Below are 25,927 nucleotides of genomic sequence, written 5' to 3' on the forward strand. Positions count from 1 at the left end.
GTAAATATTTATATTATAAACACATAATCAAACCTTATAAAAAAAACTTCACATTTATAGTTCTAAGTGAAATCCATGAAAGTTTTATTAGGGACAGTTCACTCAAAAATGAAAGTTTTGTCATTAATTACTCACCCTCATTGTTCAAAACCCATAGGTCCTTCGTTCATCTTATGAACACAAATTAAGATATTTTTGTTTCTGACCCTGTATAGACATCAACACTACTGAAACGTTCAAGGCCCAGAAAGGAGTAAAGGAAGAACGTTAAAATAGTCCATATGATATCAGTGGTTCAATCATAATTTTATGAAGCTATGAGAACACTATTTGTGTGCAAATAAAACAAAAATAATGACTTTATTCAAGAATCCTTCCCCTCCATATCACCATCTTGCGCGATTATCAAGAGTATGGCCCTGTCCCAAATGGGACGCTTTACGTTCACTTGCACTTTTGCACACTTACAATGACCACTGTGTGTGTGTATACATTAAAGGGATAGTTCACCCAAAAATGAAAATGTGATGTTTATCTGCTTACCACCAGGGCATCCAAGATGACTTTGTTTCTTCAGCAGAACACAGAGTTTTTAACTTTAACCGGTGCAGTCTGCCAGCCATATAATGTCAGTGGATGGGCACCAGACCTTTAAAAGTAAACAAAAACATGCACAGACAAATCCAAATTACACCCTGTGGCTCGTGACGATACATTGATGTCCTAAGAAACGAAACAATCGTCAAACAGTATTTATATCATTTTTTACCTTTGATACACAGCCACGTCCATCTCTCCTGAGCACAAGTTTAGCTTTCGGCTCGCTACATGTGAACGCGCTCTGGCGTAGAATACGCAAACACCGGAAGTGATCTGTTGCATGTATACAACACTCATTGTTTACACTCACAGAGATTGTGGGTATAGCGGCTATTCGAAATGGTAATTACTTGCGCTTATCTGATTGTTCAAACCGATTTAAAGCTAAAAGATTACGTTTGTTTGCGCAAACTCATCCGGGACTGTTGACTTTTCACTGATTTCCCCTTACGGTGTTTGCGTATACTACGCCAGAGCGCGTACACATGTAACGAGCCGGATGATGAGTTTGTGCTCATGACAGATGGACGTGGCTGTGTATCAAAGGTAAAAAATGATATAAATACTGTTCAGTTTCTCGCAAAAACTGATCATTTCGTATCTTAGGAGATCAATGTATCGTCACGAGCCGCAGGGTGTCATTTGGATTAAGGTTAAGTTAAAAATCTTTTTTGTGTGTGTTCTACTGAAGAAACAAAGTGACCTACATCTTGGATGCCCTGGGGGTAAGCAGATAAACATCAAATTTTAATTTTTGGGTGAACTATCCCTTTAAGTCCACAAGACCATTTTTTTAGGTGAACTATTCCTTTAATATATCATAATTTAAAACAAGAAATTAATTTATACAATATGCATTATACTGAAATTATACAACAGATTGTTTCAACAATCTGTTCAACAAGACTGTTCAAATATGTTTGGTTGAGCAGTGTTCCAAGAGTATTTTGGTAAAACCAAGCTGTGCATTTTCTTTTTTTTATGTTTGTTAAAGGCACAATATGTAAGATTTTTTGATTAAAATATCTAAAAAACACTAGAACAGTGTTATGTATTTTGCCGACTTGTGTACTTGCATAATCCCAAACATTTCAAAGTTTAAATTCAAAGAAATAAGCAATTTCAACTAGTCACACGGACCGTGTCTTCCTTGCGTCACCTGCCACTGACATCATACGCCCTTGATTTTCCGGGTTTATTTTGTAGAAAACAATGAAAACTCTAAGACACTTTAACATGTTATGCATTTTATTAGACAGGTGACAAACACACAGAGAAGCATTATAACAGAACTTTCAGCACACTCAAATTTATCTGTGCTAAAACAGCGCTGTTTTACCTCACATAGGCAGGATCAGATAAAGCTAAATAATAAAAGCTCTGCTGCTTTCAAGCACGTATCATGCTCGTCCTTCATAGGCAATCAGTCCAGCGTCCTCATTTCACTTCCACGACTTTCAGCCCCACCCTGCTTCATACTACAGTGACCTTAATAAATCTTCGATAAATTAGCTCACCCATAAACATGATTTCATGAATCCTGACGGATTGCATCAGCTGTGGGGATGAAGTCCACAACTCTTGTGATTCCACATTCAATCGCAACGTCATCAACTTCTTTGTTTGTGTTGAATATGTGCCCTCAAGTGGCGAAAACTTAAAACAAAATATTGTGCCTTCAACAGTTTGCTTGTCTATGCATTTGTCATTGGGGATTTCTTCAGTGTCTCATTTTTCAGGTTGATCCACCAAAATTAATTTATTTTGTTTTGTCTCCATCAGATTATAGTCAGTTCACTCTGGATCCAAACACAGTTAATAAAAACCTCTGTCTGTCTGAGGAGAACAGAGTGGTTACTTTCACTGCCGGAGTCCAGCAGTATCCTGATCATTCAGAGAGGTTTCATTATTATCCTCAAGTGTTGTGTAGAGAGGGTGTGTGTGGACGCTGCTACTGGGAGCTTGAGTGGAGCGGGAGTGGATTTGTGTGTATATCGGTGTCTTATATATATGTCAACAGGAAGGGACAGACAAATGAGTGTGTGTTTGGATATAATGATCAATCCTGGAGTTTGATCTGTTCTACCTCCAGATGCTCATTTAGTCACGATGACAATCATACTGAACTCCCTGTACGCTTCGACGGCTGTAGAATAGGGGTGTATGTTGATCACAGCGCAGGAACTCTGTCCTTCTACAGCGTCTCTGACACAATGAGCCTCATCCACAAAGTCCAGACCACATTCACTCATCCCCTCTATCCTGGGTTTGCAGTTATTAATGGGTCAGCAGTAAAACTGTGTGGTCCATAGATTATGGAACTGGCTGTAAATATAGTGCAATGAGTTTAGTAAATGGCTGTGTCAGATATTCTAATTAGAATGATGCTGTAAAGCTGTGAACGCACTGTATCATATGTAATAGTTCTGTGCTCCTAATGGCTCTTTATTTCACAGTTGTTGTAGGAGAAGCCACATGTGCACTGACTGTGCCTCAAAAACATGGCTATCAGCAAACATGTCAAATTGTACAGTGTGCACATGCTGTAAAACAGGTGAAGAATAAATGTGGGACGATTTATTTACAGAAACAACAGAAATATCAGTGTGATAATAGTGATTCAGGATAGTTGTGTTAAAGTTTATTACTTTTTGGCCACAACCCCAGTCTCATTTGCTCATTAGTCCTAGTAGTTGCTAATTGATTTGTACACGCCTTTGTACTTTGTAAATCTACCAATCACTGCAGCATTCTGTGTACTTTTTGTGTTTTTGATTAATGTTTGTTTCATTTATGTATATATATATATATTTATATATATATATATATATGTGTGTGTGTGTGTGTGTGTGTGTGTATAAGATTTGTCCCATTTTGAAGTGTTTTGTATTTTCCTGTTCTAGAAACTGTAAATTACATCTTACATACACTGTAAAAAAGTTTCAACTTAAAAACTTAAGTTTAGCAGCAGCCTTAAATTATTAAGTTAAATCAACTTAAGTTATTTAAATTCACAAGTTAAATCAACTAATTTTGATTGTAATAAGTTACAATGACTTGTAGTTTTAAGCTGATTTAACTTAAAAACATAAGGCAGCTGCTGAACATAGGTTTTAACATTTTTACAGTGTATCTGTCTGCTTTTCTTCATGCTGCAACAATAAAATGGCCAGATGGGAAGTATTGTACTGGACTCTGTGTTCTTATACTCCTGTTAGACTCAAGCCAGAAATATATTCATGCATTAACCAAACTCTTTTACATGGTCCTTTGAGTTGGAACTTAATTATCATCATCCATTTGCCATTCCTTTTCCGTAATGATTGACCATGCTGTTAGATTCAGGTCTCAGCTCATTATGACGACTCTGTGATGCAAATCCCTGCTTTATCACTCTACTGGTAAAGAGTTCTCTGCTGACTTGATTTGTTGTTCATATATTAAACTTAAATAAGTTTACTTAGCTTCATGCATAAATACACTGTGGATGTAGGTTAGCCTCATAATGAGATTAGTGAATACAACTACATGATAACTAAATCATTAACAATAAGTAACCAATATCATCTGATCAGATTTTCTCTTGCATTGCAGGAAGGCGCTTTATAAAGACAAAGATGAAATAGCCAAAAACAAAACAAAACAAACAAACAAAAACAAACCAACAAAGGCAATCAAGGGTCAAGAGCCCAGATAAGCAATCTCTATCATGGTGACATAGAACTTTACTAAACTTTTACTTTTCACTAAAACATTATCATCTAAATCTCTGTTAAGTCAAAACAGCAACTAGTGTGACATGCAGTCAAACCTGTAAGTGAAGATGATGAGATCTTATATATTTTTCTCTGACAAACTAAAGAGACCTGCCTTTTGTAAGTATCTGCCAATCAGTGAATTAGTTCTCTTGTTGCCAGGCAGAACTGCTTTCACACCCAATAACTTTAAATAAAGACCAGAGTGAGTTGTTTAAATGTAAATTTTACATATTTTTGTGAGTAAACAAGTTTCAAACTCAGGTTTTTAATTTATGGGCCCAAAATGTAACATTTTAAGTAATGTTTAGTTAAGATTACTTAATTATTTAAGTAATGACAACATTTGGGTTTACATTGTAAAGATGCAAGAGAGGTATATTAATCCAGAATATCACAAACATGAGAAATACAGAAGCCTGTAATACAAAACTGCAAAATAATGAAAATAAATATATACACCTTTTTTACTGAGAAAGTCAAAAGTCATCTAACGTCGTAACAAGTGTACGTTTCAATTACCAAAGGCCTACTTTGCAATCCAGACAAGGCTTTTAAATTAGGGAGGAGGGGAGGGGGGGGGAGCCAAAGTAATGCATTTGTGTCGATCCTTAACTGTGAACAGGAACTGTTTGGATATACAATACATTATTATTGCTGTCAGGGGTGCTTGCAGGATTTCATCTAAGGGTTTACACAGAGATGCAGATTTTTTTATTTTTATCTCTAGACCATAGACTGCTAACAACAACACATCAAAACTGTATAATTATCTATTCACAGACACCATTATCTGCAGAAAGTAGCCCCTCAGATCTGGAGACCAGCGGAAGTTACAGCTCTAGCAGCGCTGTGGGTGTTTCCTCCTCTGAAGACAGCGGGACAACTGATCTGCTGGCTGAACTTCAGGCTGAAGCAGTTCTTAAAGGTTGGAGAAGTTATATATATAATGTATGTATGTATAATAAAACAATTCATTAAAACTCATTTTAAATTTCTTCACAGATGCAGCTGATGATTTCTCAGCATCCTCAGTGTGCTAGCCAGTATGACGCCTCAGTCCAACGGTCTGTCCCAGACTGAAATACTGGAGCTCATACAGTGCAGTTTACAGCAAAAGCAGATCAAGATCAAGCAGCAGATCGTCGAGAGCGTCACAGAGGATGATGTTGAGCTGGCTGATGTTGTGCAAACAGCACTGCCAACCAACATCAAGCACTTGGGGTAAATGTCGCACAACTAGTAGAAGTTTAAACACACACATATATACAGCAGCCTCTTGATTTAAGACTTCTGTTACAGTTTCCCCAATTTAGGAAACACATGCTACATGAACTCTGTGTTGCAGTGCCTCCTCACCGTTTCCCCTTTCCGAGACGATGTGGTTTCCCAGCAGAAACGGTGGAATGAGGGAAGCACAATGCTCAGGTACAAACACGGTTAAACATTTATGCAACATTATATTTCAATCTAAATCAAGCAACAAAACAAAAGCAATTCTACATAAATTAAATATATGATCTTCTCTCCAGGACGCTCACTGACCTGCACATGACTAGGCTGACAGGAAATGACAAGAAGCTGAAGGCAAAGCTCTTGTCTACAGTGAAGGCCTGCATTGAAACTCGTCATCAGCAGGTGAGGTGATATATGCTCAAATGTATTATTTTATAACTTGCATTTAATTTAAACTCATCATCCTTCACTCTTTCTCCAGGACGCCCATGAGTTCTTGATGGTTTGCCTGTCTTATCTGAAGGAGGAGGGTGAGCTTCAACAAAGCTACTGGCCTGAATACACTTGTCCTGTAGCAAACATGGAGTTCCAGCTCAACCGCCTGCGCACCTGCGACAGGTAACATCACACTTCCACACCTGCACTCGCTTCAGACTCTCAGACTCATTTATGTTATGATGACCTTCTTCTGTTGTTTCAGCTGTGGCTTCCAGAGGAGCTTTAGAGAGGATTACAACTATCTCTCACTGGTCATCAGTCCTCAAGGATGCCTCATAGACAGCCTGCAGCAGTACTTCAAAGTGAGTGACGTCACTGATTACATCACAGTAGCAGCAGGATGATTAGGTCAACAAGTTTAAGTCATTTCTGATTGGCTGATGTCTGTGTTGTGTGTTTTCTCCAGACATCTTCGTTTGAGTGCTCATGCAGTGAGTGTGCTGGCACTACAGTCTCTGAGACACTGGAATTAATCACCCTTCCACGGTACGACACCGTTAGTCTAGTACTGATTATCAGTGCTAACTGAGACATAGTAATTAGTTAGGATAACTAAACATGAACCAGTCCATAACTTCCAATCATCTGAATGTCTCTACAGGGTCCTGGTGCTTCTAGTCATGCGCTTTGACGTCACATCTTCAATGTGCAAACTGGAGGATCGACTGGACATTCCAGAGCAGTTTTCACTGTCCAGCAGTGCAGGTATGTGTCAGTTCATCAAACAGCTGCCCTCTGCTGGTCAGTTATGAAACACTCAGCATCAGGATGATGTTTGCTCTGAAAAAAAACATTTGAATAGTGTTTATGCATTGAATAATTACTGAATTGTTTTCTTGTTTGATGTGTATGATCTTCAACAGTGAGCACAGAGATCACAGTGGCAAATGGAAAAAGATAGAAACAACAGCAAGAGAGAAAGAAGAATAGAGCAGAGCCTGCAAGACCACAGGAAAGATAGACAGCATTTCGTAGACAGACAGACAGATGAAGCGAAATAGAGGAGGATGTTGAGAAACATTTGAAATGCAGCAGCATTATCTAATAATCTGTGTTTGGGTTTAACAGCTGGAGGCATCAGACAGCAGCACACAGTATGAACTAGCTGGTGTTGTGTCACATCTGGGCTGCAGTTTGTTTTGTGGTAAGAGCTTGTTCTATGTTTAATTTTTTATCTTGTTCACTCATTCATCATTAAGCATCAGAATGAAGTGTCTCTGTCTTTAGGGCACTACATCAGTCACATCGGTGACGTCAGTGGATCAGGATGGCTGGAATGCAGTGACACCAGCATCAGAAAATCCAGCTGGTCAACAGCGTCACGTGGCATCAGGAAGAACGCCTACATGCTCTTCTACGTGAAGAGGTAAATTATAGGCTGTATATTTAGCGGTAAATAATACCACAATACTAGTGCTATAATGTTCAGTGTTCAGTTCAGTTGTATTAAATCACTGGGTTTTTTTTGCAGCTGAACAGCAGCTGGTTGAAGGAAAGAAAAGGAAACACATCTAAAGCTAAACACCAGCTTGATTCAAATAGGAGCCGGGTGTAGGGGTTACATTGGTGCCGTGACCCGGGTGGGAGTAAGGTTTAGGGGGGTGAGTGTAACGGGGGCCAGCCTTAGGTGCTGTGCAGGTAAACCTCACTCCCCTGATCTCAAGAGGTGCACTAGTGACCTGCTGCACCCGCTTCCCATGCCGGAGACTGGGGTTCGAGACCCGCTTGGAGCGGGTTCGAAAAGGACCCGGGTGTAGGGGTTACAGGATCCTTTCTCCTCTGCTGCTCCTGCCCAGCATGTACTCATGTGTTCCATTCTGTTCTATTACTCATCCTCCTTTGCTGGCTCATTCTGGACTGTGTTGAGTCCCTGGTTCTGCCCTCTTCACTGGTTCTGTCCAGCTTTCTAGCTCCTGCTCATTCTCCTGCTCTGCCAGCTGTCCTCAGTCTCTCTCTCCTGGTTCCATCATGGTTTTCTTCAGACTCATGCAACCTGTAACCCTTGAGAGCCTAAGACTCCACCTTAGACATTCTATTCAGCTCCCACAGCCTTTGATTTTGGCTCTCTCATACTTCGAATTGATCTGATATGATGAGCCCCATCCACAGAGTCCAGACCACATTAACTGAGCCTCTCTATCTTGGGTTTGGGGTTTGCATTGGAGCAACAGTGACACCGTGTGCTCAACTGGCATAGATTGCAGACAGCAGACTAATGTGTAATAATTCTGAAATATGGCTTTGAGTCTATTCAGTAATTGAGATACTGGAGTCTGTACTGAATCAGTACTAGCCTTTATCTGCTGTTTAAATTACTTTGTGCTCAAAGACTTACATTTCTTCCATAAATACATGGATATTGTGGTAGTACTAAAGAAGAATGTGGATGTTGCAACACTTTCTGCTTTACCAATCTAATATAATTTTCCAACTTTATCTAATATACACTTATATAATTTAATAACATAATCATTATCAATTTGATAACATTACCAGATGTTTCAAAATATAAACGTGTTGATTAATGTCAAGGAAAAAGAGTGCTGATGTTACAAACTTGACTGTTATGCACCTGTGTAATGCCCATAGACTTACAGAAAATAATCTCTCTAAATACATTTTTTCTTGTTTGTGTTTTGTTGTATTGAATGTTATGTTTTATGAACATTGTAATCACTCATTGTGATTTGTGCTTAAATTGTAATGTTCTGCATTTTTTTAAAGATGGTTAAGATGAAACAGTACAATAAATCACTGAATCTTGAGACACCCGTCCAGCAATTGTAACTGCTATTGGGTTTGAAAACGAAAATATTTTTAATTCTATGAGGGATAACATTTATAGACATAATAATAGAATGAACTCAATTTTATCATTATTATATCAACTATATTACACATATTGTCTTCTCACTACATTAAAAACACTGTGTCCGCAGAGAAGGGTTCAATTGTTCGTAAGCAATAAAATGGTTAACTGTAGTTTATGTATCAGTAAGGCATTTTAGTTCTAAAAGTAAGACTATGAATTTTAAATACATTGCATTTTTACACAATTTTAATAAGTAAAATTATGCTAGGTTGTTACTCTTATAGTCCCTATTATTCCAGTTATATACAGGTGCTGGTCATATAATTAGAATATCTTCAAAAAGTCGATTATTTCTAAAAACTCCGGCCAAAGTGGATAAATTTGAAGAAGCCGTTTTCACGTTGTAGTGTGGACTGTGAAAACGGAGGCTTTTGAAAACGATGACGCATATTTATAGTCATGTGACGCATATTATACCACTAGATATGTTTACACCAGTAATTGTGCCTGTGCTATTCACTGTCACACTGCTGCTAAAGAGATTTACCTTGTACACTCTTCAAACTACAGTCCTAAAATGATAGAAAATTTACTCACAGTTGCTGTAAGGCAAACATGACGACAACTGCTTTTCAGATAAAATATGAATAAGCGCGATATAGACGCGTCAGTGGATGATGAGATATTTCCGTAAATTATCCCGCCAGAAGAATTGCGTGAAAACTTATTACGTCTGTATACTTTTGGAGGCTTTACGCATGCGCAGTAAGGCGAATGTGATGTTTTCCTACGTTTCAGTGTGGATGAGAAACTTTTGGAAAACGTACTCGGTTACTAACGTAACCTCTGTTCTCTCTAGAGAGGGAACGAGTACTGCGTAAGTATCTTACGCTAGGGGAAAATCCTTTTCTGCGAGATACTGAAGCCAAAAATTATCCTTAATTTTGAAATAATGTAAAGCGCGTTGCAGCAGCATACAGACAGGTGAAACAGCTTGCGCGCCTATTGGCTGCTCTGCGGCAACTGCAGCAGCCTATTAGAGCGAGGCCTGACGCGACGCCAGATCCAATGGGGGCATTTCGCGCCCTTTGCGTCGCTTCGCGCCCTTTGCGTATCTTCCCGCCCAAAAGGGCGTGGTCTAGACCTATAAAGATCGCTCGTAGGCAGCTATTATCTGGTTTTTCATCATCGAAGCAACCAGAGCGTGCGCATGCACGGCAAGATACACAGTACTCGTTCCCTCTCTAGAGAGAACAGAGGTTACGTTAGTAACCGAGTACGTTCTCTTACGAGAGGTCTCTCGTACTGCGTAAGTATCTTACGCTAGGGGACCCAGTGTAAAACGCCGTGCATGCTGAGATCTGACACCAAAGACCAGAAGGGGGGAAAGCCCGGGGTTCATACAGTTCATAATCACCTATAGAACTCACAGGGAGTCCGGGGAAGAGAGAGGGGCAACGCCACACTCTTCCACATAGTGCAGCGTCACTCAGACGCTAAGTAAACGTACATACAGGGCGGGATTACGGCCTGAGTTGACGTAAGAATAAGGGTCTTCACACAGTTTGCCCAGACACATCTTGTGTTATTACTTTCATTGTCGACCCTAGAGCTGTGCTCAGTAGACGCAGCATCCCGAGCTGATAACATCAGGTCAGACAACACTGAACATCTAGACTGACAGCAATCTGGCCTGTAAGGCGGGAACCTCCAGGTTTCAAAACCTTATAAATGTAGACGGAGAGGCCCAGCCCGCCGCCGTACAAATATCTTGCAAGGCAATCCCACTCGACCAAGCCCACAATAAGGCCACGCCCCTCGTGGAATGTGCTCCGACACCTAGCGGGCACTGCATGCCCTTGGAAGCATATGCCAACGCAATAGCATCAACTATCCATCTGGATAAGCTCTGTTTCGACGCGGCCAGTCCCTTGGGACGCCCGTACAACGAAACAAAAAGCTGTTCTGTCTGTCTAAAAGCAGACGAGCGAGACACGTAAGCTCGTAATGCCCTGACTGGGCATAGGAGGTTCGCCTCCGTTTCCTCATCATTGACCGGTAGGGCTGACAGCGCGATGACCTATGCCCTAAACGGTGTGTTGAGTGATTTTGGAACGTAACCATGTTTAGGTTTGAGTATGACTTTAGAGTCATTAGGTCCAAATTCCATGCACGTCGCGCTCACTGAGAGTGCGTGCAAATCCCCTATGCGCTTCACTGAAGCGAGAGCCAGCAGAAACACAGTCTTAAGAAACAGCTATTTCAAATCAATTGTCTGCAGAGGCTCGAATGGTCCACCTTTCATGGCCTCTAGTACCACAGAAAGGTCCCATACGGGGACTGAGGGAGGTCTGGGGGGATTTAGTCTTCTAGCTCCCCTCAGGAAGCGAATAACTAAATCGTTCCTTCCTATTGACTGACCTAGCGTTGTGCTCGAAAACGCTGTTATGGCCGCCACATAGACTTTGAGCGTGGACGGGGTTCTGCCCTTGTCCAGCAGCTCTTGTAGAAAGGAAAGCACCTCCATCACACCACAGTTAGTGGGTGACGAGCCGCGGGCTGCGCACCAGCCCGAAAACACTGACCATTTTGAGGAATAGAGCCGTCTCGTAGAAGGGGCTCTAGCCTGCGTGATCGTGTTTAATACTCCTTTAGGGAGTTCATCATATATTCGCTGGTGGCCCAGACATGAAGGGACCACAGCTCTGGGTGAGGATGCCAAATCGAGCCGCTGGCCTGAGAGAGAAGGTCTCTCCTCACTGGTATCGGCCACGGAGCAGTGCTCGTTAGCTGCATCAGCGCTGGGAACCAGGGCTGGTTTTCCCAAAACGGTGCTATCAGCAGTATTGAACATCCTTTTTCCCTGACCCTCTCTATCACCTGAGGTAGGAGAGAGACGGGGGGAAAAGCATAGAGATGACGGCGGGGCCATTTGTGGGCCAGCGCGTCTCTGCTTTTTGAGTAAAATTCCAGACAGTGAGCGTTGTTCGGAGACGCAAACAGGTCTACTTCCGCTCTGCCGAATTTTTTCCACAGTAGTTGTACTGTCTGTGGGTGTAGAGACCATTCGCCTGCTGGAACATTGTTCCTGGACAGTCTGTCTGGCCCTATGTTTAGAAGCCCCGGCACATGCGCTGCTTTCAGCGAGTGCAGGTTGTGCTGAGCCCATACCAGGAGGCGTTCTGCAAGTCTGTATAGGTTTTTGGACCTGAGACCGCCCTGGCGATTTATATAGGAAACCACTGACATGTTGCCGAGCGGACTAGTACATGGTTTCCTTTTATTTGGGGACAGAAGCGCATCTGCGCGTTCTGTACTGCCAGCATTTCGAGGCAGTTGATATGCAGGAGCTTTTCCCGTTCTGACCACTGGCCAAAAGACGGTCTGCCCTCGAGCAGAGCCCCCCATCCCGAGGTGGACGCGTCCGTAGACACCACTTTTATTCCCGAGGAAGTCCCCAGGCTTACACCTAACTGGTACCAGTCGATTGCTCTCCACGGTTTCAGGGCTGTGACACATTTCTGATTGACCGCTTGACGCGGGACGCGCGCTTTCAGCCAGAACTGCAGTGGGCGCATACATAGCAGACCCAGCTGAAGAACTGATGACGCTGAGGCCATGAGACCCAGCATTTTCTGAAATTTTTTGAGCGGAACGGACGCGCCGCAGCGGAACGAGCCCGCTGTGTGCTGAATGTCAGCTGCGCGCTGTGATGACAGCCGCACTATCATTGACAGCGAGTCCAATTCTGTGCCCAGGAAGGAAGTTTTCTGACTGGGGGACAGGGAGCTCTTCGCCCAATTGACTCTGAGACCCATATTCTCGAGGTGATCGAGTAACATGGTCGTATGCTGTACAAGCATTGAGCAAGACTGCGCTAGAATCAGCCAATCGTCCAAATAGTTCAGTATGCGCACGCCTTTCAGTCTGAGAGGAACGAGCGCTGCGTCCATGCACTTCGTAAATGTACGGGGTGCCTGGGACAAACCGAACGGCAGGACTGTGTACTGATATGCCTGGCCCTCGAAGGCGAATCTCAAAAATCGCCTGTGACGTGACGCTATCTGTATTTGAAAATACACGTCTTTCAGATCCACTGACACGAACCAGTCTCCTTGGCGAACTTGCGCGAGGATTTTTCTGGTCGTAAGCATCCTGAACCGACGCTTCACCAGCGCTTTGTTCAGCTGCCTTAGATCTAATATGGGTCTGAGACCACTGTCTTTTATCTGTACCAGGAACTATCTGCTGTACAGCCCTCCTTCGCTTTGAGCTTGAGAAAGGGGCTCTATGAGCCCTTTGCTCAATAGTTTCGCCACTTCGGCTCGAAGCAGGTGTGCTGCTTCTGTCTGCATTGTGGTCTCGACGCGCGCTGTATAGAGGCGCAGGCGTCGGTGAAACTGTAGCGAATAGCCTCCTTTAATAATGTCCAGCACCCATTTCGAAACCCCTGGAAGCTTTTCCCATGCGTTTGCATGAATAGCTAGAGGTTGAATACAAAGCGTGCTCCGTTCGTTCAGTAACGGAGTGGTTTCGGTGTGCTGCGGCACCAGAGACGTGCTCGTGACATTCGGGGCGCGAGCGCTGATAGCGGGAACTATTATGTCTGTGTGAGGATGTGGTTGTGTGGCAACAGGCACATTTAACACACTGCAAACGTTCATCCGCATATAGGGAACACCTTTTGGTTTCGCTTTTACAGAAATCTTGGGGCGTGCATAATGTGATGTCTGTGGGCACTGTGAAGTGGGCACGTTTACCACATGTGAAGCGCAATCGATCTGAGTCAATTTTATGTGCGCTTGACTTCTGTGACAGGCTGTGCTTGTGTGTGTAGAGATGAGCACTAAGCAGTGGGCATTCTTACGACACGTGAAACACCATCGGCCGTGGCCGGGACTCCAGAAAATACACTCTGTTGAGGGTTTATCTGGGTAGCCGTGAAAACAACCTTTGTGTGCAGGCTATTAGCGGGCGACAGAACCGGCTTGCTGGCTGCAGAAAACACAGGAACAGTCACATTTTACACACTCCAAACATAGTTCGCTTGCGTGGAGCGAATGCACGTTGATTTCATGCAAAACGTGCTCGTGACATTTGAGGCATGGGGCACGCTGATAGCGGGAACTATTATGTCTGTGTGTGTATGTGGCCGTGGGGCAGCGGGCACATTTAACACACTCCAAACAACGTTCGCCTGCATAGAGCGAATGCACTGTTGGTTTCGTTTTTACAGAAACCGTTTGACGTGCATAATGTGGTGTCTGTGGGCACTGTGAAGCGGGCACATTTAACACACTCCAAACAACGTTCGCCTGCATAGAGCAAATGCACTTTTGGTTTCGTTTTTACAGAAACCGTTTGACGTGCATAATGAGGTGTCTGTGAGCACTGTGAAGCGGGCACATTTAACACTCCAAACAACGTTCGCCTGCATAGAGCGAATGCACTGTTGGTTTCGTTTTTACAGAAACCGGTTGACGTGCATAATGAGGTGTCTGTGAGCACTGTGAAGCGGGCACATTTAACACTCCAAACAACGTTCGCCTGCATAGAGCCAATGCACTCTTGGTTTCGTTTTTACAGAAACCGGTTGACGTGCATAATGAAGTGTCTGTGAGCACTGTGAAGCGGGCACATTTAACACTCCAAACAACGTTCGCCTGCATAGAGCGAATGCACTTTTGGTTTCGTTTATACAGAAACCGTTTGACGTGCATAATGTGGTGTCTGTGGGCACTGTGAAGCGGGTACATTTACCACGTGTGAGTCGATTTTATGTGCGCTGTGTTTGTGTGTAGAAATGAGCACTGGGTAGTGGGCATATTCTTACGACACGTGAAACACCATCGGCCGTGGCCGGGACACCAGACAATACACTCTATTGGGGGTTTATCTGTGTAGCCGTGAGAACGACTTTTGTGTGCAGGCAAACGGGCGACGGAGCCGGTTTGTTGGCTGCAGAAAACACTGGAACAGTCACATTTTCTGGAACTGGACGAGCGAATAACTTTGGTGGGGGCCCGGCGTCAGCGGGACTCGTACACCGTCATTTTCCTAGTTGTGCTAGGACGATTTCGGAGGCTCGGGTTTCAACTCAATCCTGGGCCGCGGGCCGCGTCTGGCGGGGCGGCGGCCAGACGAGAAAAACATCAGAAAGCATAAGCCACTGGTGCCTCTCAGCAACGGTGAGAGGCCATGTTATGCAGCGCTTACGCGGCTTGGCGGCGGCAAAAGCGCGGCGGAGCAGGTTTGACGTCTGACGAAACGGAAATCCTCTTCCTTCTACATGGCCCCCTCGTCAGCGGCGTCGATTGAAGCGGTGGCAGACAGCGGCCGCTTTACGTCCGGAACAGAGGCTGACGAGGTCGATGAAGCAGGCGGGCGAACCGGCGAGCTTTGTCGGCTGGGGGAAGGATCCGGGGCCCGCTGGGCACGGCGCTTTTTGCGGCGCGACACCGCGGCGGGCGGGGGAGCAGTCTCAGTGAAGAGTGCAAGGCAAGTCCTCAGAGTCGCCATTGGCATCTGCACGAGCCGTATGAAGGCATCTTTAAAAAGACGCTTTGCTCTTTTTAGAGAAACAGTGTGTATCGCAGCGGCGACACACACTGTAGATTATAAAGGATATAGGCGCCGGAAAGCGCAGCAGGAAGGCACGGAAGGCGGCGTGGCCAGCAGCTTCAGTGGCTCGTCCCGCTGAGATGCTTGCAGTCGACGGCGGCGGCTTCTTCTCCGGCTCCAGCGATGCGTGTGCTTCGCTTGAAGGATGAAAAATCAGATAATAGCTGCCTACGAGCGATCTTTATAGGTCTAGACCACGCCCTTTTGGGCGGGAAGATACGCAAAGGGCGCGAAGCGACGCAAAGGGCGCGAAATGCCCCCATTGGATCTGGCGTCGCGTCAGGCCTCGCTCTAATAGGCTGCTGCAGTTGCCGCAGAGCAGCCAATAGGCGCGCAAGCTGTTTCGCCTATGTCTGTATGCTGCTGCAACGCGCTTTACATTATTTCAAAATTAAGGATAATTTTTGGCTTCAATATCTCGCAGAAAAGGATTTTCCCCTAGCGTAAGATACTTACGCAGTACGAGAGACCTCTCGTAAGAGAACGCTTGGAAACGCTAGTGTGGACGGAGAGCGTTGAGATACTGAACTGGGGTTTTCATTAGTTGTCAGTTATAATCATCAAAATTAAAATAAATAAACACTTGAAATATATCAGTCTGCGTGGAATGAATGTGTACATTATACACGTTTCACTTCTTGAATGGAAATAGTATAATAAATCAACTTTTTGAAGATATTCTAATTATATGACCAGCACCTGTAGATATCTAGCTAGTGTATCATTATCATCATTATAAACCACCTTTACAGTGCCTTGCGAAGGCATCCATAGTCTACTCCTTTTTTTTTGGTACGTTTTGTTATGTTGCAGCCTTATGTTAAACTGCTTTAAATAACTCCCCCCCCCACATTAATCTTCATCTCATTCACCATAATGACAAAGCACAAAACAGGTTTGTAACAACTTTGGAAATTTATTAGAAATAAAAAACTGAAAAGATCCCGTTGCATAAGTACTCATACCCTTTTCTGGGACACTCAAAATTTAGCTCAGGAGCATTCATATTGCTTCTAGATGTTAGCCTACTACACTTTGAGTGGAGTTAAACTGTGGCAAATTCATTTGAATGAAATTCATTTGAATGAGTATGATTTAGAAAGGCACAGACCTCTCAGAAAAGGTCTAACAGCTGAAAATGCATATCAGAGCAAAAACCAAGTCCTGAGGTCAAGATAACTGCCTGTAGAGCTCAGTGACAGACTTGCGTTAAGGGAATCAATCTAAGGAAGAGTTCAGAAAAAAATCTGCTGCATTAAGGTTGACAGAAGCATTATCTATAACGGAAGATGATTGGAACAACTAGGACTCTAGAAAATGTCTGCCAGCCCCCATCCAAGCTGACAGAGCTTGAGAGGTGAAAAGGTGAGGCAAAGAATGGCAGATAATTGCCAAATGCAGATGTGCAAAGCTTGTCACATCATACCCAAAAAGACTTGAGGCTGTAAAGGTGCTTCAACTATGTACTGAGTTAAGGGCATGAATACTTATACATTGTACTTATTTCAGTGTTTTATTTTTAATAAATTTGTAAAATTAGCTAATCTGGTTTTTGCTTTGTCATTATTATGGTGTGTGGAGTGTGTAGAAAATACTTTTTCTAAATGCTTTTAAATTTGTGTTTTGGATGTTCTATGCTTATGAGAAGACAGAATGTTCTGTGCTTATGAAAAAGACAAAAAAAGACACTGTGTAACAGAAACTGTTCAGTAAAATGTGTGTGTGTGTAGTTGCGAACTCTCTACATTTATGTCATTTCTGAGAAACCTTTGTTTACAGGCACGTATGAGAAAAGAAGCCTTGCAACAGTAGCTATTTTGAATATCTCTTTAGACTAGACTTTTGGTCACTCTAAGAAGAAGAATGGGATGGGGCTGTATTTTCTTTTCTGTGCAGGAACGGTTGGGGACAACAGGCCCTGATTGGAGGAGGAAGCTGAAAGATGTCAGAAGGAGGGGCCTGCAGAATCAAGATTATAAATACCTGTTTTAGTTTTGTGAGACATTGCTGGACTGCCCAGAATGTCAGATTTGATATTGGCTGTTCTGGAATCCTGAGCTCAGCACTCTTTGACTTTACTGTTAAATTGGCTTTAAATTTTAACGCAGACTCGAACTGTTTTTTTTTAAGGGCGGATAAACGGACTGGGGGGAAGTAGGTATTTTTAGAATACCGGCAACTTCCAACAAGTGTAAGTTGATGTGGGGAAAAATTATTTAAAGCAGTTTAACATAATGCTGCAACAAAACGTGAAAAAAAATGAAGGGGTATGAATACTTTTGCAAGGCACTGTATATATTACCATATGGTCCTGCCTAAAACAGTTAATGTTAAAGCAGTAAGGCATTGGAGATCTAAAATTTAAAATCTAAAAGACTCTTTGTAAAACTGACAATATACATTTTTAATACACTGCAAAGTTTAATTAAAATAAATTATGCTAGGTTAACTATAGTTTATGTATTACTCTTATAGTCCCTATCAGTAAGGCATTTTAGTTCTAAAAGTAAGACTCTTTGTCTATGAATTTTGAATACTTCACATTTTTACACAATTTTAATAAGTAAAATTATGCTAGGTTGTTACTCTTATAGTCCCTATTATTCCAGTTATGTATATACTTTGTGATTTCTTGATTAAACCCTGCTTCTATTCACCTTTTTTGTTCATGTTCTATTACAAATTGGACAAGCAGTACTTTATTTTTTGAGCCCAGTTCTAAAAGTTCTTGCTTCAGATACACTTCTGGACAATAACCAATAATTATGATTTGCTTATATATCACAAACCTTTTGTTTCTTCAATGTTTATCACAGGATAAGGCAGAATAGTTTCTATACTGCTACGCCCATGCTACTGACCGTATTACGAATTTGAAGATGAAGTTTCAAGTGTGAAGTACAATGAGGCAAGTTTTGGCCTCTGGCGAAAAATCTTCCATCTTGATGGAGGAACTCTATTTGTGGGCGATGGGGGAAACCAAGCAGCGGCACAGTGGAGGCTCCAGTGGAAAACTCCATGATCATCTCCCCTTCTGCAAAACATGTGTAGAGAAAATACTCTAAATTCATTAAGAGAGTTAGAAAGCCTGTCTCTAGTTATGACAATGTCTAACTGCAAGATGTCTATGTATTACCTACATCCTGAAAAAATCAAGTTGTTTGTTCTGCACAATGGCTTTCAACATGTAAAATATTATGAGAATAAAGTATTTCAAGAACATTATGAAAACAAAGTCAAAATGTTTTGAGAATAAAGTCGAAAGGTTTCAATAATTAAGTCAAAATATTTTGTAAATAAAGTCAAAATTATGAGAATTAATTCATAGCAATTATGAGATTAAATTTACAATATTTTGAGAGTATATTCTAGCCTACAGCACATGCAAATGGCCCAGATTGGGAGCACTAGGAAATATTCCAAAGTCTCAGCTTCCAAGCTCTGTTTGTTGATAATACAAACAATATGTCCATTACAATAATGTGTCTTTATTGTGGTGTGACAGATCCCTATATTCGCCTCAGTTGGTAGGCCATGTGATTCAGTCCTCTTTCCGATTACAGTGAGACATTAGTTTAATTAAATTAGGCTATACTGTTTTTTTTTTCATTCCTTCTGATGTTCCTTCATGTTCATATCATGCTACAAACTTGGAAAAAAAAATACAGAGGAAAAACTTTTTGTATTTTGTGATAAAAATGACAGCATCTGAAAGCTGAGCTGTGTTGTATTAAAAGCAACAAAGCACTAAATTATTTCAATTACTGGTTGGCTGCCAGTAATCTACTGCTGGGACTTCGAAGGTCTCTCCTGACCAGGGGAACAGAAGTGGCTGGAAACCTAGGTAACATTGGAAGGGAGTGAGGCCATCGGGCAACGTCCTGGGCCAGACAGGGCCACCAGTAACGATCTTGTAGGAGCAAGAGGGTTCGGTAGCTGCCTGGATGCCCAGATCCCGGAGAGGTATGAACGGAGTTCACAAGGGTGTGACGCAGAGCTTGAGGAGAGTTAGGGCTTTCTACTGAAATAGAACAGACAAAGATAGGTGTTAAAGATGGCAGGCTTTGGAAGATTCTTCAGACATTCTTGGAAACATTGATGACTCCACTTACGAATCTCTCCAGACCTCCAGTTGGTGTCTTGACAACCAGGGTCATCCCAGCAGGATGTCTACATTAGCCTCCTCCAGCACCAAGAGAGAGATCCGCTCTGAGTGTAGATACCCAATGTCCAGCATGAGCTCTGGCGTGCGGTAGCGCACTTGCCCCTTGCCCAGTGGTTTTCCCTGGATGTTGGTGATTTGGTAGGTTGTGGAGTTGATGGTGCAGGGGATGTTGAGTTCCTTGAGAGTGCAGGATGAAATGAAGTTTCCTGAAGCTCCGGAGTCCACAAAGACTTTAACTGGGAAAGATGTATGATAGTGGGTGAGAATGGCATTCATAGATGGGACATGAGACACATAAGGATTAATTTGGAGTGTACACACCGCTGGGCATGGACGACGAACGGGGCATGTGCGTAAGGGATGATCCTTGGAACCACAGTAGAGGCAGAGGTCAGCGGTGAGTCGACGGAGTTCTCTTAGTACGGGAAAGATGATAAGCATCCGTAATCATGGGCTCAGATGCTGGAGGAGCTGACGCGGGGCTGGTCTTCTGTCACAAATTGGAGATGTAAAGGCGAAGTAAGTTTCAATCACAAGGTAGTTTATTCAACAAACTCAGAAGCATCCAATGAATGTGAATGTGCTGCGATAAAGTGGATTTAGGTGTGAGCAATCAAAAGTCAGGTGACTGTGTACGGGTGACTGTGACTGATGAAACAGATGATGGTGTGACAGTAGTAGTGATTCAGGATAAGACACATGCAATTTTGAAGATGGATTAATGTACTTGTTCATTATATACCAAAAACCATAGCGTACCTGTAACATTGCATAAAATCATGACATACCTTCAACATCTATCAACCAGTCTCTCCAGTGGCATATGGTCTGGTTTTCTCAAGCCCCTCTGTTGCTGCCTTGTGGGGAGAAGTTTACTTTTAAGTAGGGATGCACCGATACGAATCGGCCGATCATGCTTGCGCGTTTTGTCAGTAAAGCCGGTTCTGTAATCAGCGGTAAATGCCATCAGGTGCGTGATTTCACGTTGAGCCATATATACTACACACAGCCGTTGTTTACCGACGAGCTGCGCAAATCAATGTTCATTATCAGTGTGAATGTGCGCAGCTCGTCGGTAAACAACGGCTGTGTGTAGTATATATGGCTCAACGTGAAATCACGCACCTGATGGCATTTACCGCTGATTACAGAACCGGCTTTACTGACAAAACGCGCAAGTGATCGGCCCCTCTAGTTGTTGCTTCCTGTATCTAAAACAGTTCCAATAAAGCAATTTAACAATTGTGGGCAGTGAAAAAGCTGGTTAACTGATTATTTCCATTTTTAAGCATCTCCTCACCTTGATTAGTTGCTCCCTCAATGTATGATCTCCAACCTCATCCACTGAGGCAGGGGAGGTTGGTTTACCACAGATCTGCTGAAAAAGTCTTTAAAAATACCGTTAAGAGAAGATGCAAGCTCGTCGTGGCACGCCTCCAGTAGGGTGCTGTACGGTACAGTGTTCTGAAGCAGGCAATTTTCTCATGTTATTTTATTCGGTCTGTAGTGTACGCCAGTGACAGCATGATATACTGGGACCAGGAGATGACCCAGCCCGTAGCCCAAACTCTCTATCAACGAGTAACATTAATTGAACTCTAATTCCGAGTCCGCCATGTTTCTCTTCACTACGACAACAAAAGCACCTGAACACGACACACTGGTAATTTCCACTTCACAAGTGGAAAACATCATCTTTCCCATATCACATGAAGGCAGCATTAATCCAGCCGCAAAACAAAAAGCTTCATACAACCTGGGAGTTAATTGACATTAAAGCAAAACAGGCCCGTTACAATCCAAGTGTTATTAACATACACTATTATTTATACATTAATTTTCTTACCTGAAAAGATCAATCCAGACATCCTCAGAGTTCTTTGGCGTGCTCCTAGTCTCGCGTAGCCAGACCTTCAGACTGACGGCTGAAGGTCTGGAATTCATGGCAGCTTTAATTGGCCAAGGCCCGCTCATAAGGCCGTTTGACCGACATGTCAAACAACCAATCACAGTTCGTTTCGTTCAGCGTCACGTTTCGGGGTGTAGAAATGCCCCCACAACAACAGACTGGCATGCAACAAGTCAGTCATTGAATAACCAGCATTGAAAGTTAACGAAGAAGAGGGAGAACAAGCAGTAAGTCAGTAATTTGTTCGCGAACGTCGCAAATGTGTATAACAACAACGGCGTCTGCATAAGCACCTTTTAGCAAAACGCGAGTAAATCAGTCTGCGCTTGGTTTCCCGGCGGACCGAAAATAAACGCGACACTCGCGTGTTCCGGATATCCGATCAAATTCAACTAATCAGATCACGACTTCGACATTCCTGAAGTGTTTCCAGTTAAGTGTACCATATGCGTCAGACAGTTTATAATGGCAGTTTATAATGGTAATTTATTTATATGTCCTTTTGGTTGTTTTTAATTAAAAAACCCTTTATAATCTATTATTTAATATTTTCTCTAAACCTTCTTGAATATTAAGACAGGCACCTGCAATTATTGCCAAATTAAAGATTTGTTGTAGGTCTATGTTGTGTGCTCCTACTGACAAAAAAATTAGGATCACCTTGAAGATTTTTTTTTATTTTTTTTTTACCGGTGTAATGTAATTTTTCTAACTTTATTAGATGTATGTCATCTTTTGTGACGATACAAATTTAGATTTATGATTTTTTCCCAAAAAATTTTAGTTACACAATAAATTAAATTAAAAATAATACGAAACAATCAGGAAGAATAACTTATCAGTCAAATTAAATCCACAACAACAGTTCAACTTTACATGGCACATGGTTTTTGACAAGATTCAGAGGTGGCATTAATGCATTTCATAACAACAATCCCAGCCAACATGCATATGTGGGGCCCACATGGTTTATGCTTGGGCTATATGGGTACCAAGTGGGCATGGTCCCAAAATGGGCATCTTATCTGGGGCCCACTTGAGTTACCAAAGTAGGTCCCACATGGGTCAAAAGATGTGGGCTCCCCATGTGGGTCCCAGCTGGGTCACTAATGAGAAATGAGCACATGGGCTCAAAATGGGCTATACAAGTGGTGAAACACATGGGGAAAATGTGGGGAAACACATATGGGGCCCGCTTTGATAAACCATATGGGTTTGGCATGGGCAAACACAATCAATCCCATACAGGCTGCCTTCATGGGGCCAAGGTAGTACCCACATAGTTACGTCTATATGGGTTCAGAATGGGGAAACACATATGGGGCCCACTTTGATAAAGCAAATGGGTCAGTCATGGGCAAACTCAATCAATCCCATACAGGCTGCCTACATGGGGCCAACGTAGTACCCACATAGTTACTGTTTAAATGGGTTCTGAATGGGAAAATATATATGGGGCCCGCTTATTCATTCCAGTTGCGTAAGACATGGCCAACAAATCAGTACCATATAGGGTGCCCACATGAGGCCAAACTGGTACCCACATAGTCTTTATATGTGTCATTATGGTCAATTGATAGTTACCAAAAAATAACTACAATAATGTAGTAAATTTTCATAAGGGACATGGGGTCCTCTTGGCCAAACCAAATATGATTCTAACCCTAATCAAACATGACTGTGTCTAATTTACAAATAGTTTGGAGCATTATGATTAGCTCGTTTGACGTGTTTGGTTAGAGTTAGAACTAAACTCAGCAAGACAATCACTCACAATTCTGTCATCATTTGCTCATTCTCTGTTCAAAACCTGCATGAAGTCTTTCTTCTGTTGAACATTATCTAAATTATTTGTGAATAAGATATTTTAAAGAATGTTGGAAGCCAGTTGCTGAAAATAAAATTAAATAAATAAAAAGGCTATGGAAGTCATTGGGGACCAGAAACTTTTTATTAAGATAATTTCACTAAATATTTTTATATATTGTTTTATCACACAGAAGAAATTAATACAGGTTTGGTACAACTTGAGGGTGAGGAAATGATAGCAGAATTTTAATTTTTGGGTGAACTGTTCCTTTAAGGACTGTCAAAAAGTTTAGGATCGAGTCAGGAGTTGAAGAACCCTGGTACAGGCAAACCAGGTCAAACCTGGGTTGTCAAAAATGTCCTGCAGCACATGTCTTTTGATATCTGAAATTGGGCAAATTACCTTTAGACTCATTGGACATTAAATATTCAAAGTGTCAGATTTTAGTGGTCTGATTTTGTGAGTTACAGCACAATGCTTATCACAATAGATATTTTTTTAAATTGATTGATTGATTTAACTTTATTAATCCCAAAGGGAAATTCACATGTCACAGCAGCTCATCACAAAAAATAATAAAAAGGAAAAGATACTTCATAATACAATATTTCATACAGCCCCCTAGTTTCAAGCATCATAATACACTCTACACTATATTACACAAATACAATTTAAAAAAATACATCAATCATCTAATATGACATCGATTTTATAAGCTAATGGCTTGTATACAAATGTATACAAATGTATACAAATCTTTAAAAACATACAGAAAACAGTGCACTTTGATGAAAAGTTTAGAGACGACTAATTATCTCTAAATAATGGGATAAAATATTGGGATTGTAATGGCTTTGAGATGGGTAGAAAAAAATCAAACCCTCTAGAAGCTTGTCATGAGCCCTGATTTAGTGGAGATTCCTCAGTTTTATGGTCAGTCGGAGTGACAATGCATTTCTAGAGAAATTCTTTTAAATTTTGTAAGGTTAGGACATCAGTTCATATAATAAAATATAGAGTGGAATTTCATGTTTCTGAAGGGAATGTTTCATTAGCTTTTTTATTTTGTCCCAGCACATGACCAACCATCAAAGTTATAAAATAGTTTGCTAAATGATTAAAAAGGGTTAACAAAAACTCTTATACTGTAAATCAAAGTTGATTTTTTTTTTTACATGATACACTATATTGCCAAAAGTATTCCCTCAGCCCCTTCTAATGAACAGGTTTGGCTACTTTAGTAATTTCCATGAGTACAAATATTAATGTATAAGCATACAATGATATTCTAGGGAATTGTCTGCTTCTAATTTTGTAGAAACAGTTTGGCCTTTGTGTATAAGCCAAGGTTCAAATCAAAATGATTGATTCAGTCAGTGGAAGAATTTGACTGGTCTACAGAAAGCCAAGTCCTAATCCCAGCTGAACACCTCTGGTGTGACTTTAAATGCAGACCTTGAGCCAAAAACTCATCACCAAACATCAATGACTTGTCATGATTTCAAAGAGAGGACTCAAATGCAGAATGTTAGTGATGGTTATTTATTGAACAAATGTCAATAACAAGAGATGGTGAGGAGGGGGTGAACACAGTCCAAACAATAGGCAGGGAGATACTTGTAGACAGGCAGACGGTAAGGATGACAACTGAGTCCAGGCTACAGACCAGTAGTGAGCAGAGCTGGCAAGAAACTGGAAGTAGCAACTGGGCCAGACAGGAACCTGAGTGGAAGTGACTCCACTGTAGAGATCCCACAGGTAATGCTCACATCTAGAAGAGAGGGCAGACCAGGAGCACCGTCAGCAGGACAGGACAAAAGAAAAACAATCAACTTGACAGGGTATTTAACTGAAAATATAATAGCAGACAAGAAGGAAACTAGATCGTTGAACACAGAGGTAGAATACACACAATGAACTGGCGAAGACAAGAGGGAAGGTGCACGCTTATAAAGGGGACAGGATACATGAGGACCAGGTGCAGACAATAAGTAAACGAGGACATAAGACAAACAGGTGACAACACTCAGCTAAACAAGGGGGCGTGGCAACAGGTAACAAGGAGGCAGGACGAGGGGAGCACATGGCAAACACAAAGACAAAGCCATGTGCTTAAACACAACACTGACAGAGAAACACAGAACAAAGACAAGACAGACAAAGCTGTCAGGGGTGATCCCTGACAGTACCCCCTCTCCAAAGGACGCCTCCAGGCGTCCAAACCGGGAAACATCACTGGAGGCACCAACTGGGGGGGCGGGTGGGTAGTGAACATGGGAGTCCAAAATGGACCAGGAACCACAGAGGGAGGGAAGGGGTGGGTGGGAACAGGACCAGGCAAAATGTTCATGGCTGACCAGGGAGGTCCTGGCCTAGGGGAACCTATACTAGGAGACACAGAGGATGGGAAGGGAGGGGTGGGAACTGGCCTGACTGGTCTGGACCTCCAACTAGACTGGGTGACAGGGGTAGGAACGGACACAGGAGCGGGCTCAGGGGCTGGAGCCGACACTGGAGCGGA

At 42.3% G+C, this 25,927-nt stretch overlaps 2 protein-coding genes across 2 annotated transcripts in view; both read left to right on the forward strand.

Annotated features, from left to right (window-relative positions):
- LOC141340100 (uncharacterized) overlaps positions 1-3,255 on the forward strand; it is a 31,990-nt gene extending 28,735 nt beyond the window's left edge. The window contains exon 17 of the mRNA XM_073845034.1: positions 2,383-3,255. Within this exon, the coding sequence (XP_073701135.1) occupies positions 2,383-2,912 (530 nt within the window). The 3' untranslated portion in view covers positions 2,913-3,255. The remainder of the gene's footprint in view (positions 1-2,382) is intronic.
- A 2,148-nt stretch (positions 3,256-5,403) lies between these two features.
- LOC141340101 (ubiquitin carboxyl-terminal hydrolase 37-like) lies at positions 5,404-7,955 on the forward strand. Its single transcript, XM_073845035.1, has 11 exons — positions 5,404-5,579; positions 5,658-5,783; positions 5,888-5,993; positions 6,073-6,209; positions 6,292-6,391; positions 6,496-6,575; positions 6,691-6,794; positions 6,953-6,972; positions 7,158-7,233; positions 7,317-7,455; positions 7,754-7,955. Exons 1-11 carry the CDS (start codon positions 5,404-5,406, stop codon positions 7,953-7,955), a joined length of 1,266 nt encoding a protein of 421 aa, XP_073701136.1.
- The last annotated feature ends 17,972 nt before the right edge of the window (positions 7,956-25,927 follow it).

Source organism: Garra rufa, chromosome 8 (genome assembly GCF_049309525.1).
Source record: "Garra rufa chromosome 8, GarRuf1.0, whole genome shotgun sequence".
Lineage (NCBI taxonomy): Eukaryota > Metazoa > Chordata > Actinopteri > Cypriniformes > Cyprinidae > Garra > Garra rufa.

Coding starts and splice junctions, on each gene's coding strand:
- LOC141340101 (XM_073845035.1), top strand. CDS start 5,404: ATGACGCCTCAGTCCAACGGTCTGTCCCAGACTGAAATACTGGAGCTC. Junction 6,973..7,157: donor TGAGCACAGAGATCACAGTG/GCAAATGGAAAA, acceptor TGGGTTTAACAG/CTGGAGGCATCAGACAGCAG. Junction 7,456..7,753: donor ATGCTCTTCTACGTGAAGAG/GTAAATTATAGG, acceptor CCTGATCTCAAG/AGGTGCACTAGTGACCTGCT.